Here is a 27,203-nt window from a genome sequence, read left to right as displayed (position 1 = left end):
GGGCCCGCCCCCGCTAAGCGGCCCCGCCCCCGCCATTTTCCCTCTCCCGGGCGCCACGTGGGCCGCCGCCACTTCGCATCCGTCCGGCAGCGTCTTGGGTAACTTCTGTGCGTCAGCTTCCTCACCAGTAAAGTGATGGGGTAATCGCAGTACCTCACTCAAAGGGGTTATTGTGAGAATTAAACGTTAAGCACCTTTGCACGATGCTGGGCAAAAAGCCAGTGCCCAATAAAAGACAGATAGCTATTATTATAGTCCCAGGATTCTCCTTTAGCTGAAGCCCTTCCCCGCATTCTTATTCTAGGTCGTCTGTTTTCTTACTCAGGCAGGCGTAGCTGGGCAGGGTGTGCCCTGCAATTCTGGCTCCCATTCCCACATTTATCTGTGTACTTGTTGGTCAAGAGCTCAAGCTCTGTAGCCAGAATGCCTAGGTTCAATTCCAGACTCCACTTACTTCCTGACTGCCCTTGGGAATATTGTTAACTTCTCTGTGCTTCTTCTACTTCCTCTATAAAATGAGTGTGAGACCCTACTTTATAAGCTGTTAGGATAAATGAAGTAACAGAAGTGCCTGGCTTTAGTTACACTCAATGTTTCCTATTATTGCTGTGTCCTTGGCCTCGGTCCCCTGTACACACTCAGTTGATTCACCTGTAGCCTATAAAGAAGGTGTGTTGGGCTATTTGGGGGACTGCAGATACCCCACCCAACCAGCACCCCTACTCCCAAGTGGCAGAGAATCCTACCACCAGGGTTAAAGGAAACCTATGAGGGAAAGGACCTAATGTATTAGCAGCTTAGTCTTTTTCCTATTCTCCACCTTGTGGGAGCCCTTTGTCCCCCAAACCCAGTTGTATTAATGCTGTTTGTCCAGCTTCTCCCAGTCCTCACCATCCCTGCAGCCAAATTCCTTCCCAAACTCTGCCTCCTCCTCCATCCGCCCAGACTGGATTGTGGACCCTGAACCCTATTCTCTACCGGAATCTGGTATTGCCTCCATTGATTCCTGCCTAATGCTCTTTACCCTGGACAACTTTAAAAAAAAAAAAAAAAAAAAAAAGGCCTCTGTAAACAAGGGGGGAAAAGTTCACCTCACAAAGAATCGATAAAACTAAAAAGAGAACAAGGAGAAACCACGCTAACCCATCAAATTGGCAAAGATTAATGGGAAAAGAGTCCTAAAGCAGGCAAGGGGGTAATAGTGAGATGGGACACACACATGTCCTACTGGTGGTTGTAAACACTGGTAGAATTTTTCTGAAAGCATTTGGCAACCTATAATCAAGAGTCTTAAAAAGGTTCATATTATTTGACACAGTAATTCCACTTCCAGGAATTTGTTCTTTAAAAAAAAGCTGCAAGAAAAGTATGCACAGAATTGTTCATAACTGCAATGTTTATCACATAGAAAGGTTGGAAACTTAAAAGCCCAACAACAGGAAAATGTTTAAATTATGTCATATGCACACAATGAAATACAACCATTAAAAATTGTTCTGAAGAATTTCTTAATAAGGTGAAAATGTTTACAATGTAAAATTAGGGTGGAAAAAATGGGTGCAAAAATCTGTACAATACAGTATGGTCCTAATTAAGTGACACATATGCATAGAAAATAACCACATCAACAAATTTAACAAATGATTATCTGTGAGTGGTGGAATTATGGGTTATATTTATTTTCTTCTTTATGTTTACTTGCATTTTAAAAACTGTCTACCATGCATATCCATTATTTTTATAATCAAGGAAATGGAAAGCAACAGAAGTCTAAGAAAATCTTTAATAGCCTCTACACCCCACTCACTTAATACTCTTCTGTGTTTTAACCCTAGACTAAATTGGTTTGGGAGCCTTTAAGAATTTTGAGGCTGCTGCACTCCCAACAATGAATAATAAAATAAATCTAAAAAAAAAAAAAAATTTAAAAATCAAGGACCAGGTAAACCATGCAGAACGTCATCTATATTGTGCTTGCACTAAATCACTTCTGTTGTGTCTGACTCTTTGTGACCCCATGAACTATAGCCCGCCAGGCTCCTCTGTCCATGGAATTCTCCAGGCAAGAATACTGGAGTGGGTTGCCATACCCTTCCGCAGGGGATCTTCCCAACCCGGGGATCAAACCCATGTCTCTTATATCTCCTGCATTGGTAGGTGGGTTCTTTACCACTAGCGCCACCTGGGAAGTCCCTGGGAAGTCATCTATATTGATATAATGCAAATTTTGACATAGTTTTATGGGGAGGTATCTTGCATTGAACCAGGTCTTTTTAGGACTCCCCCTTAATCCAGACCTACCTACCTAACCAGCCCGTAGGTGGCAAGGCTAACCAGTCCACTAGTCTCTTCCTTTCCCTCCCTAGTCCTATCTACAGCACACCCTTCACCCTGTAATCCTCCCTATTTCTAGGCCTTTTGGTATGCTGTCCCTGCTAGAAGTCTGCACTGATTACAGTTAAGCAGCATTCTCCCCACCTACACATTATCAGCAAGAATCTTGGTGGGACTTCACTGTCTATCTAGAACAGTTCGGGAAATGAAGGAGTGAGTCATTCTCTCCAACCTCTAGCTGTTTTCATGTTAGGGACCGAATGTTGTCTTTGAGCCTCTGAGATCTTCCTTAGCTTGAAACAAGCTTCCTTACCTCCTAGCCTGGAACCAAGATGGTTTCTTGAATGGCTCTCCCTGAGCCCCAGGCCTCACTGACAATGCACTCATCTCTGAAGAACTGCTTATCTTCTTGCCTGATGCTCACTTGTGATGTCAGCTTCCTACCGAGGCCAGACCACTCTCAGCAGATGGTAGGCCTGGGAGAGAACACCGGCAGCCTCAAACAGATCATTGGCCATGACACTTTCCCAAACCATACCTTATGCCTAGATCCTTCTGGAATCAAGCTGTTCAGCTCTTCTTCTCAGCTTCTATCGGAAGCCAGCCCCCCACCCAGCCACCCAGCATTGTTTATGGCAACATGCAGCAGTATCCAACCATATTTGTTTGTAAGTCTTCAATGAGCTTTAGCCAAACCTTTGTCATTCAAGGCCCTTCACTGGCTAGCCTCACTTTTCCTTGTTTCATCTCCCAGCTCTTCCCTCCATGCACTTTTCACTTTTACTCCAGTCCCATCACATCAAACTTGCCAGTCTTCTCCAAGCACACTTTGTACCTCTTGTCTCCATGCTTTTTCTCATGCTTTTTCCTCCTCCAAGTGCCTATCCTCCATTTCTGTTGTTTTGCTTTTCTGCTGAAAGTCTATAATTTTCCTCCCTTCTTCTACTATAGAATTTATCCATCTGCCAGTGAGATGTGTGTTTAATTGTCTTTCCTACCAGAAATCGAGGCTAGGTTTTAAACAGCTTTGAATTCTCCAGCATTAGCTGGAGTGTTCCTTTAACTATGTTGTTTCTCTGTGAATTTACACCATCTCTTCCTTTGGACTGTAAGGTCCTGAAGGAAGTTCCTCCTTCTTCATGGCCCTGCCCCCAAACTCCAGCTGGGTGATAAGGCTTTACCCACAATCCCTACCACTGGGTATAAGACAGATATTGAGATTTCCTTTTAACTCAGAAAGCAGGACTTAAGTGGAAAATGATGATTTTTTTTCTTTCATTCAGAATAATTTGGTTATGCAAATATTCAAACAGTAAAGTTGTTGCTAAAGAAGATAAAAATTTTGTTTCAGTTATAAGGGCTATGAACTAGGACACCTGAGCTCTGGCTGATTCTAACTTGTTTATTAACATGGAAAGGATCACCTTTCCATGCTTCAGTTCACTACCTCTAAAATGGGAATAACACCTACATGCTTTACTGACTCCATCAGGACATTAAACCTAAATGCAATAATAAAGGAGAAGAGCCACAGGAAAGGCACAGGAGCTGAAGACAGGAGACAGGAAGCATCATGGTGGTCCATGTACAGCAGCAGGTCTACACAATTAAGAGGGCAGGCGAGGTACAGGAGTTCCCTTACTCAGGTTAGTAGTGGACATTGAGAGCCCAGCAAGCTAGGAAACAAGCAGAAGCAGCACAGAAGTTTGCAGAGGTGGTAGATGAGAAAGAAAGTGAAAGTGTTAAGTCACCCAGTCATGTCTGACCCTTTGCGACCCACAGACTGTATCCCCCAGGCTCCTCTGTCCATGGGATTTTCCAGGCAAGAATCCTGGAGTGGGTAACCTTTCCCTTCTCCAGGGGATTTTCCCAACCCAAGGACTGAACCCAGGTATCCTGCATTGCAGACAGATTGTTCACCGTCTGAGACACCAGGGAAATCCAGATGAAAAAGGAACAAGCATAAACATTTTTCCCATTTGTGAAACAAATTAGTGGTTCCTTTAACAATACAAGTGCGGCCGTTATTGAGCTCATGCATTTGCCTGTCTTTTTTGCCCAACATTCTTTCAGTGGCTGCTTTTATGGGGCAGTGGAAATAAAGATCCCCTGGTCTGTTTACTAAGCTATATGACCTTGAACAAATTATTGATACTTAACCCTCAAGTCGCAGTTATCTGGTCTGTAATTTGGGGACAAGAGCACTTACCTTGAAGTTAGCATGAGTTAACCAAGATGAACCATGTAAACTGTCTAGCCCAGCTCCCAGCGGTCCCTTGCTCTGAACAGTGCAGGCTGCAGCACAGCTCTGCCCTGGGTATACGTTGTCGATACTGTGGGTAGGTTAGGCAGGGCTGGTGAGGTATAATTACTGAAACTTTATAGCCAAGATTCCAAGCCAGTAACAATTTCAAAGACTCTTCTGTTTTCCCTCAGTAAGCACTTGCCAATTTCTGATTGGGAAAAGATGATCACTGTGGAAGGCACCTTGAGTGCCTTCTTCTTCATCAGCCCCAAGAGTCTGGGCCCAAGGCCCAGGGCTTCTCAGATATGCAGGCAAGAAGCAGTAGAAAGAAAGATGATGATTAAGGATGGCTTAGAGTACCTGGCAGGCAAGGAGACCTAGGTTCTACCTCCCACTTTCTCAGTCTACCTGGCCACTGCTTCACAATTCCACTGTAAGAGGAATAAGCAAGTTAAATCCTTCAAGGTCAGTGGCTCTCCACGTTGGCTGTATGTTAGAATCACCTGGGAAATTTTTAAACTCTTCATGCCTGGACTGCACTCTAGACTCATTAAATCAGTATTTTTTAAAAGGCTTTCTGGGTAAATTCCAATCTATACCAAACGCTGAGACCACTGTTCTAGATCAGGATTTTTCAAACTCTGTTAATTTAGAATACGGTTTCTCAGGCTCTGGGGTTGGCATTACTACTGGAACACAGGGCTTCCCTGGTGGTTCAGTGGCAAAGAACCCTCTCCACCAATGCAGGAGATGTGAGTTCAATCCCGAAATCAGGAAGATCTGCTGGAGAAGGAAATGGCAACCCACTCCAGTATTCTTGCCTGGGAAATTCCAAGAAGAGAGGAGCTGGCAGGCTACAGTCCATGGGGATGCAAGAGAGTCAGACACAACTTAGTAACTAAACAATAACAACAACTGGAACTTATTGATTCAAAAACACACTCTTTTAAAAACATGTACGTATTAACATCTTTGAAATCAGAATGATCTTTCAATCAGTGCCATCTAATATTTGATGAAATACAGAAACAAACATCCCAGGTAATACTTATGATTTAGCCAGTCTGAGGGGGAAAAAATGGTTCTCTCGTACTCCCTAGGGCAGAGCTTTCCAATCTTTAGCATCCTTACAGTCTCCTGTGATCCTGTTAAAATTCAAGTTCTGAATCGGAAGGTCTGTGCTAAGCCCTAAGATTCTGCATTTCTAAGAAGCTCCCTGGTGATGTGTGCGGGGCCTTGCACAACACTTTGGGTAGCGATATTCTACAGTATGTCCTTCTAAGGAGCTTCCACAGCAACTCATTTAAGTAAACTTAAATTATTGGCCTAGAGAAAGATGACCAATGGAGAGTCTTCAATATGTCTGGGAGGCAGCTTTAGGATGCCACACTCTCATTTCTCCCTAGGAAGGGGCAGCTGGGATGAGAGCCAGAGGAAGGGTTGCTCTGACGTTTGAAGAGCCAGAGGCTAGAAGTCTAGTTTCCAAAGAAGCACTTTGTTATGTGAGGCAACACAAACCCTCCACAATAAATACCAAGTTCACGCACCAAGTGAAGATAGGCCTCAGGTGAGTTTAATGGGTAAGCAGCTCCATTCTTGGGCTTCCCTCATAGCTCAGGTGGTAAAGAATCTGCCTGCAATGCAGGAGACCCTGGTTTGATTCCTGGGTTGGGGAGCCCCTGAAGGAAGTGGCAACCCACTCCAATATTCTTGCCTAGAGAATCCAGTGGACAGAGGACCCTGTCAGGCTACAGTCCATGAGGTCACAAGAGTCAGACACAACTTAGTGAATAAACCACCACCATCCCCATTCTCTCTACCATATACTCATTTTCCTTCCTTTTTTCATCCATCAAACCATCATGGAGGATCCACAAATAAACCACAAGATCTGAAGTATTCAAAGATGAATCAGATTTGGTACCTGACCTCCAAGGGGAGGAATTCGGTCTGGGGAAACCCATTTGTAAAACCGATAATAATGAAGTGATTAACTGGTAATAACAGGAGGATGTAAAAAGAGACACGCCAACATAAAGGAATGCTAATAGCTTCCTAGTGCAGCAGCCACTGGAGGAGCTGGAGGGAACATTTCTAATCTTTCCAAAAAAGGGCAAACCCTTAAACAGATTCCTTGCCAGGAACCGGCCTGCTATGATGGAAGCAGTGCTTTGATGCCTTGAAACCATGAACTCTGGAGTCACAACATGGGGAGAGCTTCCTCTGCACCTCTAATCTCTAGCTCTATGCAAGTGTATCTAGGAAAAGACTTTTAGGAGATCAGCCCTTCCAAAGTATGGAGCCAACCATTATCTTACTCCAGACAGTTCCAGTATCTGCATGCCAACCTCCTCTGTCAGAATCCAGGACATAATTTCCCTAGTTATGGAAACACTTGAGTCTTTGCCCTTTGTCATACTGAGCTCTTAATTGGTTTAGCCCATCACACCGCTAGATATAAAGGCTACAATCCCTAGACTTAAGTAGGTCTGCGGCTGGGATAGGGAGTCTCAGGCAAGGCAGGCAGGGTGCCACACAGCACCTGCTCTTTCACCCAGCTCCCTACAGACTGGCTTTTTAGAAGGACTAAGAAACTGATACTCGATCCCAATTTATTTTTCCTTATCTTCCCATCTCTCAGATAGGAAACCCTGGAGGAGAAGCTTAAGGGCTGGAGAAAGCTGCTGAGGAGGAGACGGATGAAAGATGGGGAGTGGAGCCAGTGCCGAGGACAAAGAACTGGCCAAGAGGTCCAAAGAGCTAGAAAAGAAGCTGCAGGAGGATGCTGACAAGGAAGCCAAGACTGTCAAGCTGCTATTGCTGGGTGAGCGAGATGGGACGATGAGCCAGAGGAGAAGGTACTGCTCCTTCCCGCTTATCCTGGATGGTAGGTGGGCTCTAGCCTGCCACGTGGGGAGGAGGGATGGAAGGTTATTTGTCCTTCCCCCATGCAGTCTCAGGCTAGGGGATCAGGAGCTCTAGGGCTGAGCACAGCCACCCCAAGATGTTCTACCAAAGTTGCTCTGGAATCATTTTGCTCTTCCTTGAACCAGGAACAGTGCAAGGGCCAGGGTGGACCCACCCATCTCCAAATCTACCAAACCTAACACCTAACAGCTTAGCAACTACCATGAACTCTGGGCTCGAAGACACTTAACTAAGTCTGCAGTCAGAGAACTCTGAGTCAATGAACTCAAAGGATAGAGAAGTTCTACCATATAGTTAGTGTTATGTAGACTCAGGAATATGATTTTTACTGGTTCCTTCTCCTTGCTTCCAGTAAAAAAAGAAATCTTTAAAAACATTAGAAGTGGGGAGCCCTGAGTGGGAAGGAATGGAGTCTTTACAGAAGTCCTTTCCTGGCTTTCTATTCCGTGATTGCCTCTAAAGCCCCTGCCAGATGGGAGGCTCAGGAGCTTGATGAGCTCCTAAGCAGATCACAGGTTTGTGCTGAAAAAAGAAAAGCACCCCAGTCAGTCAGAAACTGATCATGGCTGTAAACAGAACTAAGACAACAGAGTTTGGGAAACCTGGCCTAGAAAAAGCCCCAGTGGTAGTAGATTCTAGGTAGGCAAGCTGGAGCAGCTAAGATCTTTATAGCAGAAGACTGGCTGGCTGGGTGTCCAAGCCCACGAGGTGCCTGGGAACTAGAGCCCCAAGCTAAGGTGCCTCCTTTTCCTCAGCTGATCTGTGGCACAGCACTAAGGACACAGTGAAAAGCACACCTCTCTAAGTAGACTCAAGGAGCCCAGGAGGCTACCAAGGGGAAAGAGACAGCAAGGCCACTGAGCGAGCTTTTAAGCCTAAGCAGCTTTCTTCTACATTCAGGATAAGAAGCTTAGAGGAACCAAGCACAGGATAAGTGGTGGAGTGGGGAAGGGCGGGGGGTGGGGGGGGGGGGTGGGGGAGGGCGGCGGGGGCGGGTATTAAGGCATCAGGGATAGTATAGACTGGGGGAGAGGGTTGAAGGGTATGCGGTTTTTGATGGAGGGAGAGTGAAGTGTGAATGAGGATATAAGAACATTTTAATCAGTGAGGGAAATAGCAAGATAATAAAAAGTGTTTCAGTGAAGTGATTGAGTTCTCCACAATCCTGCTCCAAGATCACTCCTGAGAAAAAACAGGCAAAGGAAAACTGTGTGGAAGGAATTTGCCTGAATCTATCAGTGGTTCTCAACAAGGTTTTGCACACCTGCACCCCTACCGCAAGACATCTGGAAACGTCAAGAGCATTTCTGGTGGTTACAACTGGAAGAGTGGAATGCTACTGGGCCCTAGTGGGTATTGGCCAGGGGGCACGGGGCAGCCCTCCACAGAAAACTCACCCACTCAAAATGTCAACAATGCAGACGCTAAGAAACTCTCCTCCAATCCCAGATCAAATGGCCTGAGCTCAAGGCTGGTACAAACTGAGGTAGTAAGCATCCCTGTATGTTCTCCCCTAAAAAGGCTCCCAAGTGAGCAGTGGCTTAGACTTCTCACAGGCCATCCACTGGAGGGTTGGGGAGAACTGGTGGAAATCTGAAGCATAAGCATTTCTCCCTGCAGGTGCTGGGGAGTCAGGAAAGAGCACTATCGTCAAACAGATGAAGTGAGTAGGAACAAAGCCCCACAGGACTGAGGTAGGGTGAAGTCAGTGGAATCAGTAGAGGTCGAGGATAAAGGGCTCTTTAAAGCCTTTAGGAACCCAGATGTAAAGAATATAAAGGACCTTATTCCCAATGTCCCTTATCTTCATGCCCCGTGTCCCTCACTCTCCACTCTGGGACAGCAGTATGAATAGAGAGATTGGGTTCTTAGAATCCTTTAAATCCCCCCCAATTCACAATCCCTTAGGTCTGGTTATTTAGGTCCAACTAATGGCTGGGTGTCTTCCCCTTGCAGGATTATTCATCAGGATGGCTATTCGCCAGAAGAATGCCTGGAGTACAAGGCCATCATCTACGGCAATGTGCTGCAATCCATCTTGGCTATCATCCGGGCCATGCCCACACTGGGCATTGACTATGCTGAAGCGAGCTGTGTGGTACGTGGTTAATGGTATATGGTTAAGAGTGGAAAGAAAGGCTAATGAGGAGAAGAAACAGACCAGTGGCCAACAAGCTATGAGAAAACGTGCATCAGAAAAAGGTTTATGTCACAAAAATCCCACTTGAAAAATGTGAAAGTGCTAGTCCCTCAGTCGTGACCAACTCTTTGCAACCCCATGGACTGTAGCCCACCAGGCTTCTCTCTCATGGGATTTTCCAGGCAAGAATACTGTAGTGGGCTGCCATTCCCTTCTCCAGATCTTCCCAACCCAGGGATTGAACCTCAGTCTCCTGCATTGGCAAGCAGATTCTCTACCATCTGAGCCACTAGGGAAGCTCATTTGCTGAGCTTCAAATCTTTACTTCAGCCCTAGCAAAGCATGCAGTTCTTACCTTAGTAAGTGTTCATTAAAAAATCTGCTCTCAGCTTCCTCTGCCTTTTTGTCTTATTTTACCATTTAAATTGCTCCCCTCAGGTTCTATGCCTTGAGTGTGGAACTTTCATAAGCTAAATCCCTAGTTCAAGTATTATCGTTTTCCTAGATTTGAATAATTGAAGAAACAAAGAGGTTGAGTTCCTGTCTGCCATCTTGTCCACTTCATGGTCAGTCTGGTCTTTAAACCAATCTCCCTGAGGCAGAGGACCCACATTTCCTGGCAGGACCCCCACATTTGGACTAAGGATGGAAGATGAAAACACCTCAGAGGAAGCCTCTGGGATCTCTGCTATCCACCAGACATCCCAGGGCTGGATGAACTGCCACCCTCCACATCGCAGAAGCACCCTCAGAAACTCATCAGCGTGTTCACTTAGAATCTTTGTCGAAACCGCCTCCACCTGAGGCTTTGACAGAATGCAAAATGCTTTCCTTTCAGAATTCCCAAAAGCCTCCTGGAAAGTCATTACTCCCATGTAATTCTGATCCTGGTTTCTGCCTTACAGGATAATGGGCGACAGCTCAACAACCTGGCTGACTCCATTGAAGAGGGCACCATGCCTCCTGAGCTAGTGGAGGTTATCAGGAAGTTGTGGAAGGATGGTGGGGTGCAAGCCTGCTTTGACAGAGCTGCAGAGTACCAGCTCAATGACTCAGCATCTTAGTAAGACTGTGACTGGGGGCAGGGTGGGATGAAGTGTCAGCAACATTCTGGGAGAAATCTCAGCCAGTTGAAATTTTCCGGCCCTGAAAAATGGAGACCCAAGGACTGAATTCAGCCTGTATACCTGTCTTGTTAGGCTTTGAACAGTGTTTTACTATGCTCTGAATTTAATGCCTTTGAGACCTCTGCCCCAGTTCCCTTCACTCTGTATTTATTGCTTTAACACTGGTCCACTGCAGCCTACAAAGCTGAAGACTCAAAATCCAAAACAGAGATGCTCTGTTAACAGCCTCAGTCCCTGTCTTAAGTCAAACACAGAGCCTCTTCTTTCAGAATCATGAATACTAATACAGTCCTACAGTTCTGCCATATACTCCTTTAGGAGACATGATTCATGATGGCCCTTTTAGTGCAACACAGGCTCTACTTAAGTCACTAACCTAAACTCTCCTTCACCCCTAGTATCTTATGTCAAGGTGCCAAAGGACACAAACTGCCACGGCAAAGGTCAGGGGTTAGAAAGCACCAACTTTGCAAAGCTGCTTCCAAAATATAAGGTAGACAGAGTATCAATCCTACACAGACAGCACGGTCTCACAGATGGGCATAAGCTTCAGCATCAAAAAGATCCGGATTTAGCCACTGTTCTATCACCTGGTCTAATAATAAAGTTATCATTTACTGTCCCTCTAGCCCTCACTCAGGCCTAGACACTGCTCAGTGCATTAGGTACATCTTCTCATTTAATCTGCACAATATATCTTCATGGTAGATAGTAGTTTTTATCAGTCCCATTTATAGAGGAAAAAAACTGAGGTTCAGAGAAATAAATTAACTTACCCAAAGCCACACAGATAAATGGCAGAGGCTAGGATTTAAATCTAGGTCTATCTGACCACAGAGTTGAAGGTTTTTTACAATACACCCACAATGCCTCTTGTCCTGGACAAGTTATTTAACTTTTCTGGATCTTTTCTTCATCTGGAAAATGGGATATGAAACCTGAAGGTTTATGAGGTTAAATGAGAACTTAAATGTGAAAAGGCCTGGCATATAAAAAAAAACCTTTACTTTTCTTCTTTCTCTGTCATCGCACTTCATATATGTCTTTTTTTTTTTTAACTTTTAATGGTAACTGTCAAACATATACAAAAGAATACAATCAATCACTTGGCTTCAGCAGTCACCAACTGATGCCGACTCTTGTTTCATTTTATATCCATTCCCCACTAGATTATTTAGAAGTAAACTCAGATATACCATTTCATCCTAAAAATTTCATTATGTATCTCTAAAAATATATTCCTAAAAAAAAAGTCACATCATTATCACACCTAAATATTCAGTAAGTCCTTAATGTCATCAAATATCCAAGTCAATGTTCATTCAACTTTCTTCAGTTATCTCAAATGTTTCCCCTCCAACTTGATATACAACGTCTATGCATTGCACTGGTTCATGTCTCATATGTTTCTGAAATCCCTTTTAATCTACTCCTGCTTCCTAATAGAACTTTTGACACCCATTTAAACCAGCAGCTCCCAAGGACCAGTTTCATGGAAGTAATTTTTCCACGGACCCAGGGCACAGGGGGAGATGCTTTCAGGATGATTCAAGTGCATTACATTTATTATGTACTTTATTTCTATAATTATTACACCAGCTCCACCTCAGATCAGGCATTAGATCCCAGAGGTTGGGGACCCTTGATTTAAACCACCAAGTCTCATTCAAAAGTCTAGAAAACTTTGTAGTCAGATGAAACATAAGGAAAAGTTATCTGATGACCTAACTTCCTTTTGTAAGGATACATGAAAAGGGTTTGAAGTAAACACTCCTAGATTTAATAATACAGATTCTCGTGCTGGTTCTATCACCATATTACAGTTATATGCCTTTGGGTAACACTCTTCACCCTTCTTGACTTCGGCTGTGGAAAATTTTATATCAATTGACAATCCCTTTTCTCCAGCTACCTGAATCAATTAGACCAAATTACGGCCCCTGACTACCTCCCTAATGAGCAAGATGTGCTACGATCCAGAGTCAAAACCACAGGCATCATTGAGACTAAGTTTTCTGTCAAGGACTTAAACTTCAGGTGAGTACATTGTTCCCTCAGAACATGTCAGATACCCCAAAGGGGGAATAGGAATGCTTCTTGGCCTTCACTAAAGCCCAGTCTGAACTACTACTACTTCCCCCCCTTTCCTCTCCACTTCCCATCTTACTGCTAACTGGCCCCAAGATGGCCATCTCTCTGGGGTAAATACCAAGTGCATGTGGGTCATACGTTGGGTATACATTTAAGAACAGGTGTTTTTTCTCTCAGGATGTTTGATGTGGGAGGGCAGAGATCAGAGAGAAAGAAGTGGATCCACTGCTTTGAGGGAGTCACCTGCATCATTTTCTGTGCAGCCCTCAGCGCCTATGATATGGTGCTGGTGGAAGATGACGAAGTGGTGAGTGACTTTTGCACCAAGCAGCTTTGATAGATCGATCCCCCATGACCCTTCCTCTAAGCTTTGTGTCACTCCAATGGCCCAACCTGGGTGATCTCCGCTAACAATAATAGTTGAGCAGTTTTCTAGCAATCGATGTCTTAGGCAAATAATTCTAGAAATACTTCTTCTGCAGGTTCTAGGTTAGCACTTTAGAGGTCCAGATTTACTGAGAGCTTGGTCTCAGATAAGACATCCAAGTACTACTTGGGACATCAAACAGTTCATCAAAGAAACTGAGTACTAGAGAGATAAGTGATCATTAACTTGGCAAAGCAAAAGAGTTACACTTGGTACTCTCGCAGGCTGCCTATGGAAGTGAAGGAGGTGAAAATGACAGAGCAGAACAGTGTATGATGTGCATCTTTACGCAACTTGATAGAAGGGTTGAACTAGTAAACTCACTTGGAAGCCTAAATATATACTCCGTGTCAACAGGACTACAGAGAGACTGGCAAACCAGGTTTCTCACATGCCACTTAAATTGGCAGCTGGAGAACTACCTGAGGGTGGTTCTCTTGAGCCTACAGAGTTTTACAAGACAGAAGCTCTGTAGAATACTGTCAGCCCATCCAGGTAGCATCCGAGTTTTAGACTGCTGCTGCTGCTAAGTCGCTTCAGTCATGTCCGACTCTGTGCGACCCCACAGACGGCAGCCCACCAGGCTCCCCCGTCCTTGGGATTCTCCAGGCAAGACACTGGAGTGGGTTGCCATTTCCTTCTCCAATGCATGAAAGTGAAAAGTGAAAGTGAAGTCGCTCAGTCGTGTCCGACTCTTAGTGATCCCATGGACTGCAGCCCACCAGGCTCCTCGACAGAGATGTCAAAGGCATGGAAAACCCCAAATTCACATAAACATCTGCTCCACAAATGGAGGCCCACAGGGAACTGACAGAAGACAAAGCTTCTACCCTCCGAGCCCCTGCTCCAGTTCTTCTGCCTTCTCCTTAGTGCCTCAGGTTCACATTACAGCACTCTGAATATCCTCTAGCCAAAATGTCTTAGAGAGCCATTCATTTTCCAAGAACTCTTCTGTCCTTAACCTTAAAGTTTACAAGGTCTTAAAGGATTTTGTAGGAGTGTTAGCAATGAGCGAAGGTTACAAATTATATTTGTTTTATCAGGTGAAAAGATTGAGCCCAAGTCAGCTAAGAGCACATTCCAAGACCCTAAAGTCCTGCTCCCTAAAAAAAAGGCTGCTTTGGGGGCACTGGGTAACCTCTGGACTCCGCAGGTAACAGCACTACTTCTCACTCATTCCAAGTGGCGATCAGAAAAAGAAACAAGGCAGAAGTGCTTGTGGTGTGGCACTGGAAAATTTTTTAGCCCTTACCATTTGGCACTAGGGCCAAATAATCCCTATTATATTCCTACCCAAACCGAGATCTAGGACTGTCTAACAGAAACCTATCAAAATCATCCTGGAGATGGAAGTGGACACATGTTAACTGGCACCCAGTTTCAACCCTGAATCAGCAGCCTTAAGGATATCAAAGTCCTTACCTGTGCCCTGGCTGCCAAAGATTTCCAAAACATTTATTGTACACCGATATGCCAGCTACTGTCATGGACACTTGGAGAAAGAAATGGCAACCCACTCCAGTATTCTTCCCTGGGAAATCCCATGGACAGAGGAGCCTGGAGGGCTACAGTCAATCGGGTTGCAAAGAGTCAGACATGACTTAGTGACTAAACAACATCATCACCATGGACACTACAAACACACGATCTCATTTAACTTTCATAATAATCCTATGAAATAGGGAAACAGACTCAGAAAAGCTCAGTAATTTCCTCCAAATCATACAGCTGATACAAAGATCAGAAGGAAGTCAGATCTCTTTGCATCTACTCTACCACACTAAATGGAGATAAGCTGTTCCCTATCTTTCCTTTTACATTTGGAATGCAGGTCTCTTCAAGGACAGCAACAACAGGAAGCACACAGGTATGCCATTAGCCCAATCTGATATTTCTGATGGTATTTCCTCTCACTAGAATCGTATGCATGAGTCACTGCACCTGTTCAACAGCATATGTAACCACAAGTTCTTTGCGGCCACTTCCATTGTCCTCTTTCTCAACAAGAAGGATCTCTTTGAGGAAAAAATCAAGAAAGTCCATCTCAGCATTTGTTTTCCAGAGTATGATGGTAAGTGCCAAAGGCTAGAGACAATTCTTTCATAGTAATGATAGGCAATTGCCTCATTTCCTATACCAAGAAGTTCCTATACTAAGGAACTTGTATTTAAGGAGTACTAACTCCTTTGCTTTGCTGAGTTGATGATCCCTTATCTCTTTAACATTGTCTTATGTGTTTTATGATGTCCAAGAGGTATTTGGATGTCTAACCTGAGAAACTGGAGTATTCAGTTAGAGGTTTAAATTCAGGTATCTCTGGAATACAGCAGACATTAAATGCAGATGAACTGCTGATTATTCAAATGATACCTGCCAGAAATCAAAGGTGTCTAAAGAGACAGAGACACCTCTCTCCTCAATTCCTTTGCTCAAGTGTGAAACACTGGAGTGCAAGAGAGGAGAGGACCCACCCTCCAAAACTAAACCCCCAACCACAACTGTCTAACACATTTTGAGGATCAAATCAGTCACTTAAAAAGTAAGTGAGCAACTAAGAAAGCCTAATTTATCCCACTTCTTCACTATTTTTCTGGAAAACCAGGGAACAACTCTTATGAGGATGCAGGGAATTATATCAAGAGTCAGTTCCTTGACCTCAACATGAGAAAAGATGTCAAAGAAATCTACAGTCACATGACCTGTGCTACAGATACACAGAATGTCAAATTTGTATTTGATGCAGTTACAGATATTATCATCAAAGAAAACCTCAAGGACTGCGGACTCTTCTAGTTCTCACCATTCCTCAAGTATGTTCTATAAACAGGCTCCGAATCTCGTTAATTTTAAGCAGAAAATTTAAGGTCAATATATTATTGAATCCATAAGAATGAATCCATCCTCCCTTGGAAATGGAGTATGTATGATTGCAACTGTGTCTCATTTGTTCTTTTAAAAGCGGGATAGTTAGCACAGTTTAAAGAATGCAGGACCAGGAAATCAGAAGACCCAGGATCCATTATTGGCTCTGCCACTTACTATTGATGCAAAAATGTAAATATTTCATTTGTCTGAGCCTTGAGTCCCTCATCTATAAAATGAAGGTAACTTCTCTACTACTTCACAAGGTTACTTTAATGATCACAAACATAACTGAAGGCAGGCACATAAAAACTGTGTGGTGACACAAAGAAATTCTATGTTAAAGCTCCCACTAATGAAATTCAACACCAAAGTTTAGATGAATTATCCCAAACAAAAAAGCAAACCTTCCCTGCAATCTGCAAAAAAACTTAAATTAGTTAAAAACAGAATTTCAATAAACCTACCACCCTTTTTTACTATAAGACCTTTATGTGCCTTAGCTAAGAGATCTGAATCACCAGATGGATGTCAGTTTGTGAGCTCTAAGGCACACATCCAGTTTTTTTTTTGTTTTGTTTTTTTTCTGTTTTTTTGGCCACATGGCTTGCCTTGCAGGATCTTAGTTCCCCAACCAGGGATTGAACCCAGGCCCTGGTCAGAGTCCTAACCACTGGACCGTCAGGGAGTTCCCCAAAATGATTTTCATTAAATCATATTATCCCTCTGCTCCCAAACTGCCAAGCTGTGTTCCTATATCTCTGTAAGTACAGGGATACTTATCTAAGTAACTCTCTCAGCTATATAAGACACTTTCTGAATGAACCTGGAGGACAGAACACACTCCCACTTGGAGTATTAATGATTGTGTCGCTGCTACTTCTCTGTCACAGAATTTAGAACAAGTGAGCAATCCTAAAATCCTCATTTCAACTGCTACATGTTTCAGAACAAAAAAGGCAGCTGATTTTGCTTTAGGCACTGAAAATTTTTGCAGTTGGATCCATGTGATGCCTGGCTGAAAACAACATCTCCCCAAACAGGCCAACAATTAAATTATCCCTTGAACTCCTTTGAGGGGAAACAAAGCTTGTATTTATCTTGACAGGAGGTGGTGAAGTCAAGTATAGATTTAGCATTTACAACTACTAGTGAGGAAAGCTCTTGGCATCCAAGATTTAGTATATAAGAGAAAGTGTCAATTAAAATGAAAATCTGCTCCTTGCCAGAAAAACACATTCACACTTAGGCTACTACTAGCAATATTGATACTAGAGAGCCATATGAGCTTGAAATACACTGAAGAATAAATTTGCAGGTGTTAAAATTGGATTCATTTAAGAGTCTTTTTGATTCTTTGAAAAGAAACCAACTTGGGAAAATTACCAGGGAAATAAGGAAAACTACTGTCTACTGCCGATTAAAAAACTTAAACCGAAGGAAAAAAATCTGGGCAAGATTTCTTGTATCCAAGCACTGTTCAGGGACTATTCTAAAGGGCACACTCTAATGCTCACTAACCTCTTTGCTTTAACTCAAGTTATAGGGGTTCCGAGGTGTTTTTTTTTTTTTTTCCCTTTTGGTATCATAAATCCCTCTAGCAGTCTGATGAAGCCTATGGGATCTCTTTCTCAGGATACTTCAAAATGCATAAAACAAAACTCAGAGAACTACAAAGGAAACCAACATACTGAACCAACAACAGTTGTATCTTTGGAGTTCTGAAGCCCCAGGTTAAAAATTTTGCTACAGCTATGATCTTAGCTATTCAAGGCCCAAATGTAGTTTTCCCATTTATTCCACCTTCAAGTAGGGTAACCCCACCTACCCTCAAATCACGGCAAATTGTTTGCTTTTCTAAATTATCTTTTCCTTGATCTTTGACTCTAGGCAGGAATTGGTTATAGGTCAAACTACAGAAGCCCAACACAGACTCCTTGGTTATTAATGTTCATATAGAACTTGCCCTACAGTACTAGCATGAAAACAGAGTCAGTGGGACAGGTCTTATGGTAGAACAATCTATAGCAGAATAAAACACAGTTATATTTTAGTTTTCTTCTGCTCTGGTAGACGTCTCAACTTTTAACTGGTTTATAAACAGATTCCCACAAGCCAAAAGATGCCCTATTATATTCACTTCGCAGAAAAGTTATCTTGGAGGCTGGATAGGGAAGTAGCAGTACTTAAAAGCAACACTTCTATAGCTGCTTTACTCAGGTTAGAATCTGGTTATTCATCTTATAATGCTTTCAAGCTAAAACTCTTCTGGTGAGTTTACACAGAATAAAAATTGGGGGCCTTGGTCATCCACTCATCTGTTCCTTAGAACAAAGTCAAAATAATTTCCTAAAGCTCTTAGCAAACACCAGGCTCTTCTCTGAATAAAGGTTAAGAGGACGTGACTTCAAATGTTCTAGGTAGGCTTCCAAAAAGCCTATTAATCCTTACTGCGGCTTAACTGTTGGTCAGACCCAGAGATGATTCCTAAACCTTACACTATTAGAGACAACTACATTGGTACTTCTTTCCAACTGGCTTATTTTTATCTCGTGGACATTTTGATTGTGTCCATGAAAAGTTCTCTTTGCATAAAACAGCTGCTAGAAAGCTTAAAACCAAAATTATGCCATATACTCACTCTGCTGTCTATATGTCTTCTTTTGATCCATTTTAAATTTACATTATACTGTTGAATTTTATGTCATCACAAATTCTTTTCTGTAACAAGATAGGTTAGAAACTAATACTCAACCCTGTTTTCATATACTGCAACCTTAATGCTTAGGATGATAAAGCTAGAAGAAACTCAAAATATTCCAGGTCCATCACTAGCAATTTATAGATAAGAAACTGAGGTCAAGAGAGGTAGAGTGTCTTCAAGATCACACCGCTGGAAAGTAACAGAACTTGAACTCCAAAACAGGTCTTCTGAATCCAAAGCCAGTAGTTTTTCTATCTGCACAATACCAACAGTCCACCAAACACCGTAACATCAAAGTCAATTTTCTCATTCACCTAAGCTCCTTCTAGTCCCAAACAAGTCCTTGGTTATTTTTAAATTATGCCAGCTCTAAATCATAGCTATTTAACAAAACCATCTCCAAACTAAATACAAACTGGCCTCAAAATGGATGTGATATTAGTATAAAATAATAAAAATATAAATAGCTTTGTTTGCTGAAGGTATCTTAGAGGGCAGAGACCATGTTTTCCTTGACTTGCATGATTAGACATTGATGAAAGTAAGCCAAATGTAAATTAAGTTCCATTTCATATCAATCTGATGACAGTTGCTTTTTTTCTTACAAAAATATGACACATAAGGACAAACAATATGATTTCACTTATATCAAGAATCTAAAGTAGTCAAATTTATAAAGACAGAAAGTAGAATGGAAGTGAGGAGTTATTATTTAATGAGTACAGTTTCAGTTTGGGAAGATGAAAAAAGTTCTGGAGATGGATGGTGGTGATACTGCTAAAAACATGAATGTACCTAATACTACTGAACTATATACTTAAAAATAGTTAAAATGGCAAATTTTATGTTATGTACATTTTACTACAATAAAAAAATAATAGAAAAAATATAACTGGAAATGTGCTTTTATGTTTCTGTCAATTAAAGGATGGATAAAATGACCACAAAAATTCAGTATAAGAACCATATAAAAGACACATTTACTCAAAATAGTTCCTACTCTGATTAAAAAAAAAAAAAATTAACCTACATGTACCCCAAATAGTCAAAATCTGGGTGGCCCCATCCCCAAGGTGAAAAATAAGAACCTTCAAAAACCATGCTATACTTGGAGATATGCCGTAGACCAAAGTGTGCTGGCCCTGCTGGGTGGAGAAGGTGGTGAAGGGTGAAGAGCTCTTACCTCCCACTGCCCTCTCTACCCGGCACAGCCCCCGGAGCACAGATTCCAGCAGGACTTCAGTGTTGGGCCAGGGACTGCAAGTGTGCCAGAGCCTCTGGTGATCCTGCTAGGCAGAAGTGTGAAGACATCTCTGTGAGGTCAAACAGATAAACTGCAGATTGTAGGAACTTTTCTGCCCTTTGGTCATGGAAAAGCAAACACTGGTTTGAATCAGAAATAAAGAACTGGATTTAAATGCAAAATTTTTACAGACCTTTTCACCCTGCTTCACAAAATAAAATTTCTAGTTGAATTTGTAGTAATTTAGTTCATTTTAGGTTTTTGAAAGGAGTAGGGAAAAGTGATTCTGAGAAAAGACAACCGGCAACAATGAGCATTTGTAGGTATTGTCTCAAGACTGACTTTTTTTTTGGAGTAGAGTACAATTTCGAGTATCATAAAGAGTATTTATGAAACATTTCTAATGTTATTTCTATTTGATCAGAACTATAGTATATCAGACCTGGAAGGAGTACTTTAGTCTGTCTTTAGATGAGGGATATAAGACTGAAAGATTTCATAGCTAGCTGGAAGCAGGGAAAAGACCAGAACCCAGCACATCAAGCAACTCTCCAATCTCGTAAGAGAACCTTTCATCCTATGTAAGCAAAGATGAACAGTTAGAAAAAACAGGTAATTTCTTATAATTTGTTATGTCCACTGGGATTCTCTTACAAATAAACAAGCCTCTTGGTAAAAATGTTTGGATAACCCAAAGGAATATGGCCGGGGGTGTGGGGGTAAGATAGGATATCTGTACAACAAGGTTGTACAGAATTTAATATTCCAGCTGTAAATGATCTTACAGCTAACACACTGAGACGGTGTACTCTATAAGTATATTTACTAATATTTGATTATTTCTCCTATCATGTTGATTCCCACTAGATTTCAGGAAAGGAAAACATATACCACTGGGCATATGGAGATATATGTTTAACTCCTCAATCATTCATTCCCTTTACCTACCTCATCCTCAAAAGACTTTCATCCTATAGCTAGTTTTGTTCTTTGTCTACCGACTGTAAATGGATATTCATGTTATTATAGTTATCTTTGTTATAGGATTTTATCTTTACTTTTGTGTATCTATTTTCACTGAAAATAAATGGAGTGAAATAAATGAAATAAATGTTTAGAAACCCCAAGTTTCTTGTTTTGTCTAACTTTTGTATAAAAACTAAATACTCTTATCCAAAATGCAATAATGTTCTTTGGCTAAACAGTCCTCAAACTAACTTTTTGGGTGAAAGGCACTTTAAGTTATGTACAAAAGGTGCTTTGTACTTACTGCAAATAAAAAATAACTCAAGTCTTTCACTAGTGATTTACAGGTTGTTTACTATTCATGTTGATCTTTAATATAAGGTCTATTCAGTTGTCCCCAGGATGTTGGCCCAGGTTAGTTACATCAGAACCACCTGAGGAATTTACTTAAAAAATACATATTCCCAGGACCTGGTTTGGACATTTTAATTCAGTTGAGGTTAGCCAAAGAATCTCCATGTTAATCGTGCACCACAGGTATCTGCTGCTGCATAATATTCCACATTATCTCTTATTCCTGAGAAGCCTTGAATAAAGCCAGGTGCAGGCCTGACAAAGTATCAGAAAATAACTGTCTTGCCCTGATTTGTTCTGAAATATGCTCTCCTCGGGAGAAGTAATTCATAAAACATTGTGAGAAAACTGGAGGGTGGGTGGTGAGGGGTAATGGGAATTCAAAACCTAGACAAGGGTAAAGGAACAAGGATCCTGACCATCCTGGAAGTCTATTCTTCAGTATGCCTCACTTAAATTAAATCTTTTACTTTCTGATAGTTGATAGCAAGAGGTATCTAAGTTCCAGGTCTCTAAGCAGCTTGGTTTTCTTTTGTGTTTGGACAGTCATAAGTTTACAAGGAGACCTGTGGCTGGTTCAGGTCAGATCTCTGATTTGTACTTTGAAGCCTAAACTGGAAAAAGAAAATTACCTGGTAGTACTGGGAAACTGAGATAATTTTATTCTTAAAGTCAGTATTACATATGAAAGATTTCATAGGGAATCAGTAAAAGGAATTAGTACTATTAATATTTTAGGTTTGTATCAATGAGTAAGGGGCCACTGTTTTTTGAACATCTAAAAGGAAAAAAAAAATCATTCAAAGGCAGCTTTTTGATTGACTGAGAGACTAACTTAACTTCTCCTTGTATGTAACTGCCAATGCAGCAAGGAGCTCTGCAACAGGAAATGCCAGAACTATGCTAAGCAAATGGATAAATATAAAAAAGTAACTAGTCAGATCAGGCCATCAAGGTCCAAACAAAGTTATAGCTACAAATCAGAGAGAACGGCCACAAATTAGAATTTAAGAATATAAGGTGAGCAAATAAATTCGAAGAACCACCAGTTATTTTTAAATACTCCAAAATGTGTATAAATAAAACACAAATAGAATACATAAGAGAATAAAAAATGAACAAGGCAAGGAACAGGTTTTTAAAATGTGGTCCATCTATTCTTAGAAAGCAGCACCTTGTGAAAAGTCACAACCCGTCAGGTACAACGCACTAAACTAGAGGTCTAGAGTCAAACCATCCAAGATGAAAATGGCACTTCAAGATCCACTTATGAATAACTCTAACAGTTCTTAGAATTTTCACGCCAGGAGGTGAAATCTGTTGAAAGGCTGAAATTGTAAGGTTATTTATTCCCTAAGACTGACCATTAAGGAGCAGAATACTTCCTCTTTACATAGGAGCCTAAAGATGGCAATTTTACACCCCAGAGTTTTAATCAAGTGGCTAAGATGTGACTGTCAACAAAATAAAGCTGCTGTTACAGTCCTTCCTGCTAATGGCTATTTACTGTTATTTAATTTTTTAACTTTCTTAGATGTGCTGATTTCTTAGATGGTCCAAAGCCTGGCCAACTAAATTCTGAAACATGATCCATCACAAATTTTCAGTATTTTCCACCAAAAAGATACAGGCAACTTTTCATTTCTTTGATTACAAATATCAATCCTTTTTCTCCAGGCTAGTAGATATGATGTGTCATCCCTACATTTTGGTTCTGCTATAAGAAAAGATCTTTTAATTCAAAACACAATAGTGGTTTGTAAGGCAGACCATCAGATTCATCAGATCAAAATCACCTTTTTAAAATTATAGACTGCTAGCCCACCATCCAAGAGTCAGTCTCTGAGATGGATCCAGGTGATTGTGACTGAAGGCATATTTGAAAACCACTGACTGAAACTGTGTCCTCAACGAATGTGCATTTTGATAAATTATTTGGGATGGAGGGGTAAGAAGTGATCCTCACATAAATATAGGACAAATGTAAATGGTGTAAAGTCAAAAAAGTGGAGAATTACTATTTTTCATTAATGAAAAGGCTAAAAAATTAACACATCAGATAGACATATTCAAATGAAAATACAAAATGCATTTCAAGTTAAATTAACTTTTTTGGATTATCTCTTGTTTTGGGTTATCAACAACACGATCCCACTAGCCCAGACTATAGAAAAACTACAGTTAAAGTAACATTCTACCAGTTCTCATTTCCAAATGATTCTACATCACAGAATACAATAAGGAAAAGATATATTCAAAATGAACAAGAACTATCCCTTATTTACACTGTGGGCATAAGTCAATCACCAATTGAAGCTGATAATTTTCTTTCTTTTAGATCCAGTTTTGCCAATCCTAAAAAAAAAGTTGTTAGATAATAAGAGTTATACCACCTGCAGAGTTAAAATTTTCCCAAGAAAGCAAAAAGAAAAAAACCTACCAATAAAGGCACTGAAGTGCTGTGGCTTGCCTTCTGAACCAGCTTTGATGACCACCAACCTTATTTTTTTAAAACTACTGAAAGGTCACATCAAAAGATGAAACAGAATCCAATCCAAAAAGACTGGACCCCAAAAGGCACTGCTCAAATTACTGATTTGGAATGCTCAAACTGCATTCTCTTCCTTTGCCTTCCCCTAATGGACCATTCAATATTTAATGACATTTGCAGTACATTGCACAAAAGGACCTGCAGGCTGAGGTGAAAAGAGCTCTTCACAAAACCAAAATGTAAATCTGGAAAATGGGTTTTGACTGTGCATCACTTATACAGATATGACATAACAACCTCAATCAGGCCAAGACTCAACAATACTATTACATCAAAAGACTTAAGACCTTCAGAGAACCCTTCTACCTAAACCCATTCTCAGACAAAGGCCTAAGCACACTCAGCAGGGGCAAAAAACAGCAGAAGAAAATATTTCCAGAAAGGACTAATTACAAACAGGAACAAACCTGGACTCTTTACTCACCATTTTAATACTGCTGTCAACTGTAACAGATTAAAATCTGTACACACGACAAAGTAGAAAAAAGTCCCAAAATCAATAGTTTCAGCAAAACAAGGTACTAACTAAGGATTACTACAATCAACATTGCTACAGTAAAAACAATGGCAAACAGGGATTTGGCACCACATTTACAAAGTAAAAGCATGCACTTTTAATACACTTCAGATGTTTCTCAACAGAAAAGGCCAATGGAAGATGGAAAACATGGGGCATCTTTTACAGAACTCCCTATGACTAAGACAAACAAGCAGGAATCAAAGTGATCAATTTAGCAGATATGTAGCAGCAAAGTCATTGGTTCTGTTTGGAATTTAGCAATATACTTTTCTAACTGACAGCTGCCCTGGGTGTGTCTGTATCCAAGAAGCTGACTTTATCATACTACATCAGCATTTATTTAGTAATTTGGTGATTAGCATAAACTAGGTTAACCTTCAACCACAAGCTTAAAAAAAAAAAAGAGAATCTTACTATAGACTTCTTCAATGTAATTGCCATTTAGAAACCATAATGGTACTCTGAGCAGGATAGTAACATAAATTTTATCCAAAAAACCTATAATCAGAGCCCAAATAACTGAAAAGAATTAAGTTATTATGGAAATATTATATTCTGACCATACCTAGAGTTATAAACAAAGAATTCCTACTAGGAGGAATATTTTCAAGATGATCTGGTCACATTATGTGCATAGTTAAGATTGTTTGTGTTTTAATAAAGGTTCTTTCACAAAAAAATAAAATTCAGTGAAGTTATTCTTCCCTTGATGAAAAAAAAAAGAAAACTTGAAAAAAATGAACTACTGGTGGTTTGTCAAGAGGGAAGAAGAAAAACAGTAAGCTACATATTGAAGTTCTGGAATGCAGCACCTCAACTTCACATCTGCCCTAAACGTTTGAGACTATGAAATCCAAGTCATGTCTCGATGATCAAACCATACTTTACAGTTGCTCCAATTCCAATGTCTGACTTTAGCATCTTGTGTCAATTAAGAGTTCCCTAATACAGAGGATTGTGCTAAAAGAGTGCTAGGATTCTGCATGCTGCTGCCATTCCCTGGTCCCGTTCATGCTTGCGCTGCCCAATGAGGCAGCAAAGGAAGTCTGGTCTCAACACTCCACACTGTAATAACTAGAAAAGAAAAACAGCTGTAATTAGAAGAAGTTTACAAAGTCAAGAGACATCACTACAGCACTATAACTAAACTGTTCAAAGTTTTACCTTTTATTAACATCCACACTCTATTCAATAAAGCCCACATTCCTTTAAGTTGTTTTTAATGATGACATCTGTTACAGCATCAAAAACAAACTGCACGTTCTTGGTGTCTGTGGCACAGGTGAAGTGGGTATAGATCTCCTTGGTATCTTTTCTTCTGTTCAGGTCTTCAAACTGGCACTGAATGTACGCAGCTGCTTCTTCATATGTGTTGGAACCTGAAGCAGACACCCAATATTCTCAGTTCAAATTATAACAGCTGCCTGAACTCAATTAAGTCAGGCCATCACCATTTACTTATGGAGAGAGGGACTATAACCCAACTGAAATAAACAGATTTCTATTTTTCTATAATGATTAGGTTTTTCTATAATCACATGTTTCTTGAGTGCACAATCTCATTGTCAATAAACTTATCAGAAAGATCCAGGAAAACAAAACTTTTTTCCTTTTTCCCTTTCATTTGCATTTTTTAGCTAAAAAATTTATAAAGTATAAAAAGAAACTAGGGAAATAGGAGGATGCATTTCTAGAACACAATTGCTTAAAAAGTCAAGAGAACTTGTGTTCCTTGGATCAATGTTGAAATAAACAATTCAAAAGGGTAACTCCTGCTTCTTTTCAAAATCATCCACTTTTAACAGCGTAGCCTCAGAGCCTTACAGGAATAGTTTAAATAACCAAAGGTAATACAGTAGATGCAAATGGGAAGGGGTTTGAATTGCACACTTTTAAGTGGTGCATTTTATGGTACGTGAAGATCTCAGTAAATCTGTTATTTCTTCAAAGAGGGGGTTATCCAAAGTAACCCTATTTCAATAACATTTAAAATTAACACTCTTAATCACCTGCTTCAGAAACAATCTTGTCTACTTGTGAGTTTTTAGAATAGCCTTAGAAATTGGCTGCAGAGCCAGGGAAACTCAACAAAGACAACACACAGTTGCCTGAGAATTAGGGGCTATTTTCAGTGACATGAAGCATGACCAAAAAAATATCAACGACCAAGTATATAAAGAAGACTAAATAACAAAGGAAAGCTTAAGAAAAAAATGACTATTATTTCAATAATATTTTAAAAGAGGAAGGAAGATAGCTTGGTAGGTGCTTGAATAAGATTTACTGAGATGTACAGAACCTCTGTAAATTAAAGCAGCTGCTGTTGTTCAGTCACTAAGTCATGTCTGACTCTTTGCAACCCCATGGACTACAGCATGCCAGGCTCCTCTTTCCTCCACTATCTCCTAGAGTTTGCTCAAATTAATGTCCACTGAGTCACTGATGCCATCCAACCATCTCATCCCTCTGCTGCCCCCTTCTCTGCCCCATGAGGAATATGAAAAGGCAAAAATTTAGACAGATGACCAAAACATGATGTGAAAATTCTTAAGAAGAATGACAGCAATGGAAAACAGGCTTGGAAATTCACCCCACCCCCTACCGAAAAATAGATTAAGATATTGACAACTCTTTGCTGTGTGTGAAGATTCCCAGCTGAAACATTAACATCAATCCTTTACTTAAGATTTTTCTCCCATTCTAAAATCTGG

At 40.9% G+C, this 27,203-nt stretch overlaps 2 protein-coding genes across 3 annotated transcripts in view; one reads left to right on the top strand and one right to left on the bottom strand.

Moving 5' to 3' along the window:
• The first annotated feature begins 7,285 nt into the window (after positions 1–7,285).
• On the top strand, positions 7,286–16,225 carry GNAT2 (G protein subunit alpha transducin 2). The gene is made up of 8 exons (XM_086391665.1): positions 7,286–7,466; positions 9,128–9,170; positions 9,464–9,605; positions 10,553–10,710; positions 12,683–12,811; positions 13,043–13,172; positions 15,210–15,363; positions 15,895–16,225. Exons 1-8 carry the CDS (start codon positions 7,286–7,288, stop codon positions 16,083–16,085), a joined length of 1,128 nt encoding a protein of 375 aa, XP_086247791.1. The 3' UTR covers positions 16,086–16,225.
• An 8,157-nt stretch (positions 16,226–24,382) lies between these two features.
• Positions 24,383–27,203, bottom strand: part of GNAI3 (G protein subunit alpha i3) — a 47,668-nt gene continuing 44,847 nt past the window's right edge. For both annotated transcript variants that reach the window (XM_086391663.1, XM_086391662.1), the window contains exons 8-9: positions 25,657–25,871; positions 24,383–25,566 (exon numbers count right to left, since the gene is read on the bottom strand). In XM_086391663.1, coding sequence (XP_086247789.1) covers positions 25,681–25,871 — 191 coding nt within the window. In that variant the 3' untranslated portion in view covers positions 24,383–25,566; positions 25,657–25,680. The remainder of the gene's footprint in view (positions 25,567–25,656; positions 25,872–27,203) is intronic.

The sequence above is a fragment of the Bos grunniens genome, chromosome 3 (genome assembly GCF_055505025.1).
Source record: "Bos grunniens cultivar Pamir isolate PY7600 chromosome 3, Bosgru_T2T1.0, whole genome shotgun sequence".
Lineage (NCBI taxonomy): Eukaryota > Metazoa > Chordata > Mammalia > Artiodactyla > Bovidae > Bos > Bos grunniens.
The sequence above is the reverse complement of the archived record's forward strand: the minus strand, read 5'-3'. Positions and strand labels throughout refer to the sequence as shown.

Bases quoted from the DNA above. Each gene is read 5' to 3' on its own strand.
- GNAT2 (XM_086391665.1), top strand. From the start codon at position 7,286: ATGGGGAGTGGAGCCAGTGCCGAGGACAAAGAACTGGCCAAGAGGTCC. The intron at 9,171-9,463 runs GTGAGTAGGAAC...TTCCCCTTGCAG, and splicing joins ACTATCGTCAAACAGATGAA to GATTATTCATCAGGATGGCT. The intron at 10,711-12,682 runs GTAAGACTGTGA...CCTTTTCTCCAG, and splicing joins CTCAATGACTCAGCATCTTA to CTACCTGAATCAATTAGACC.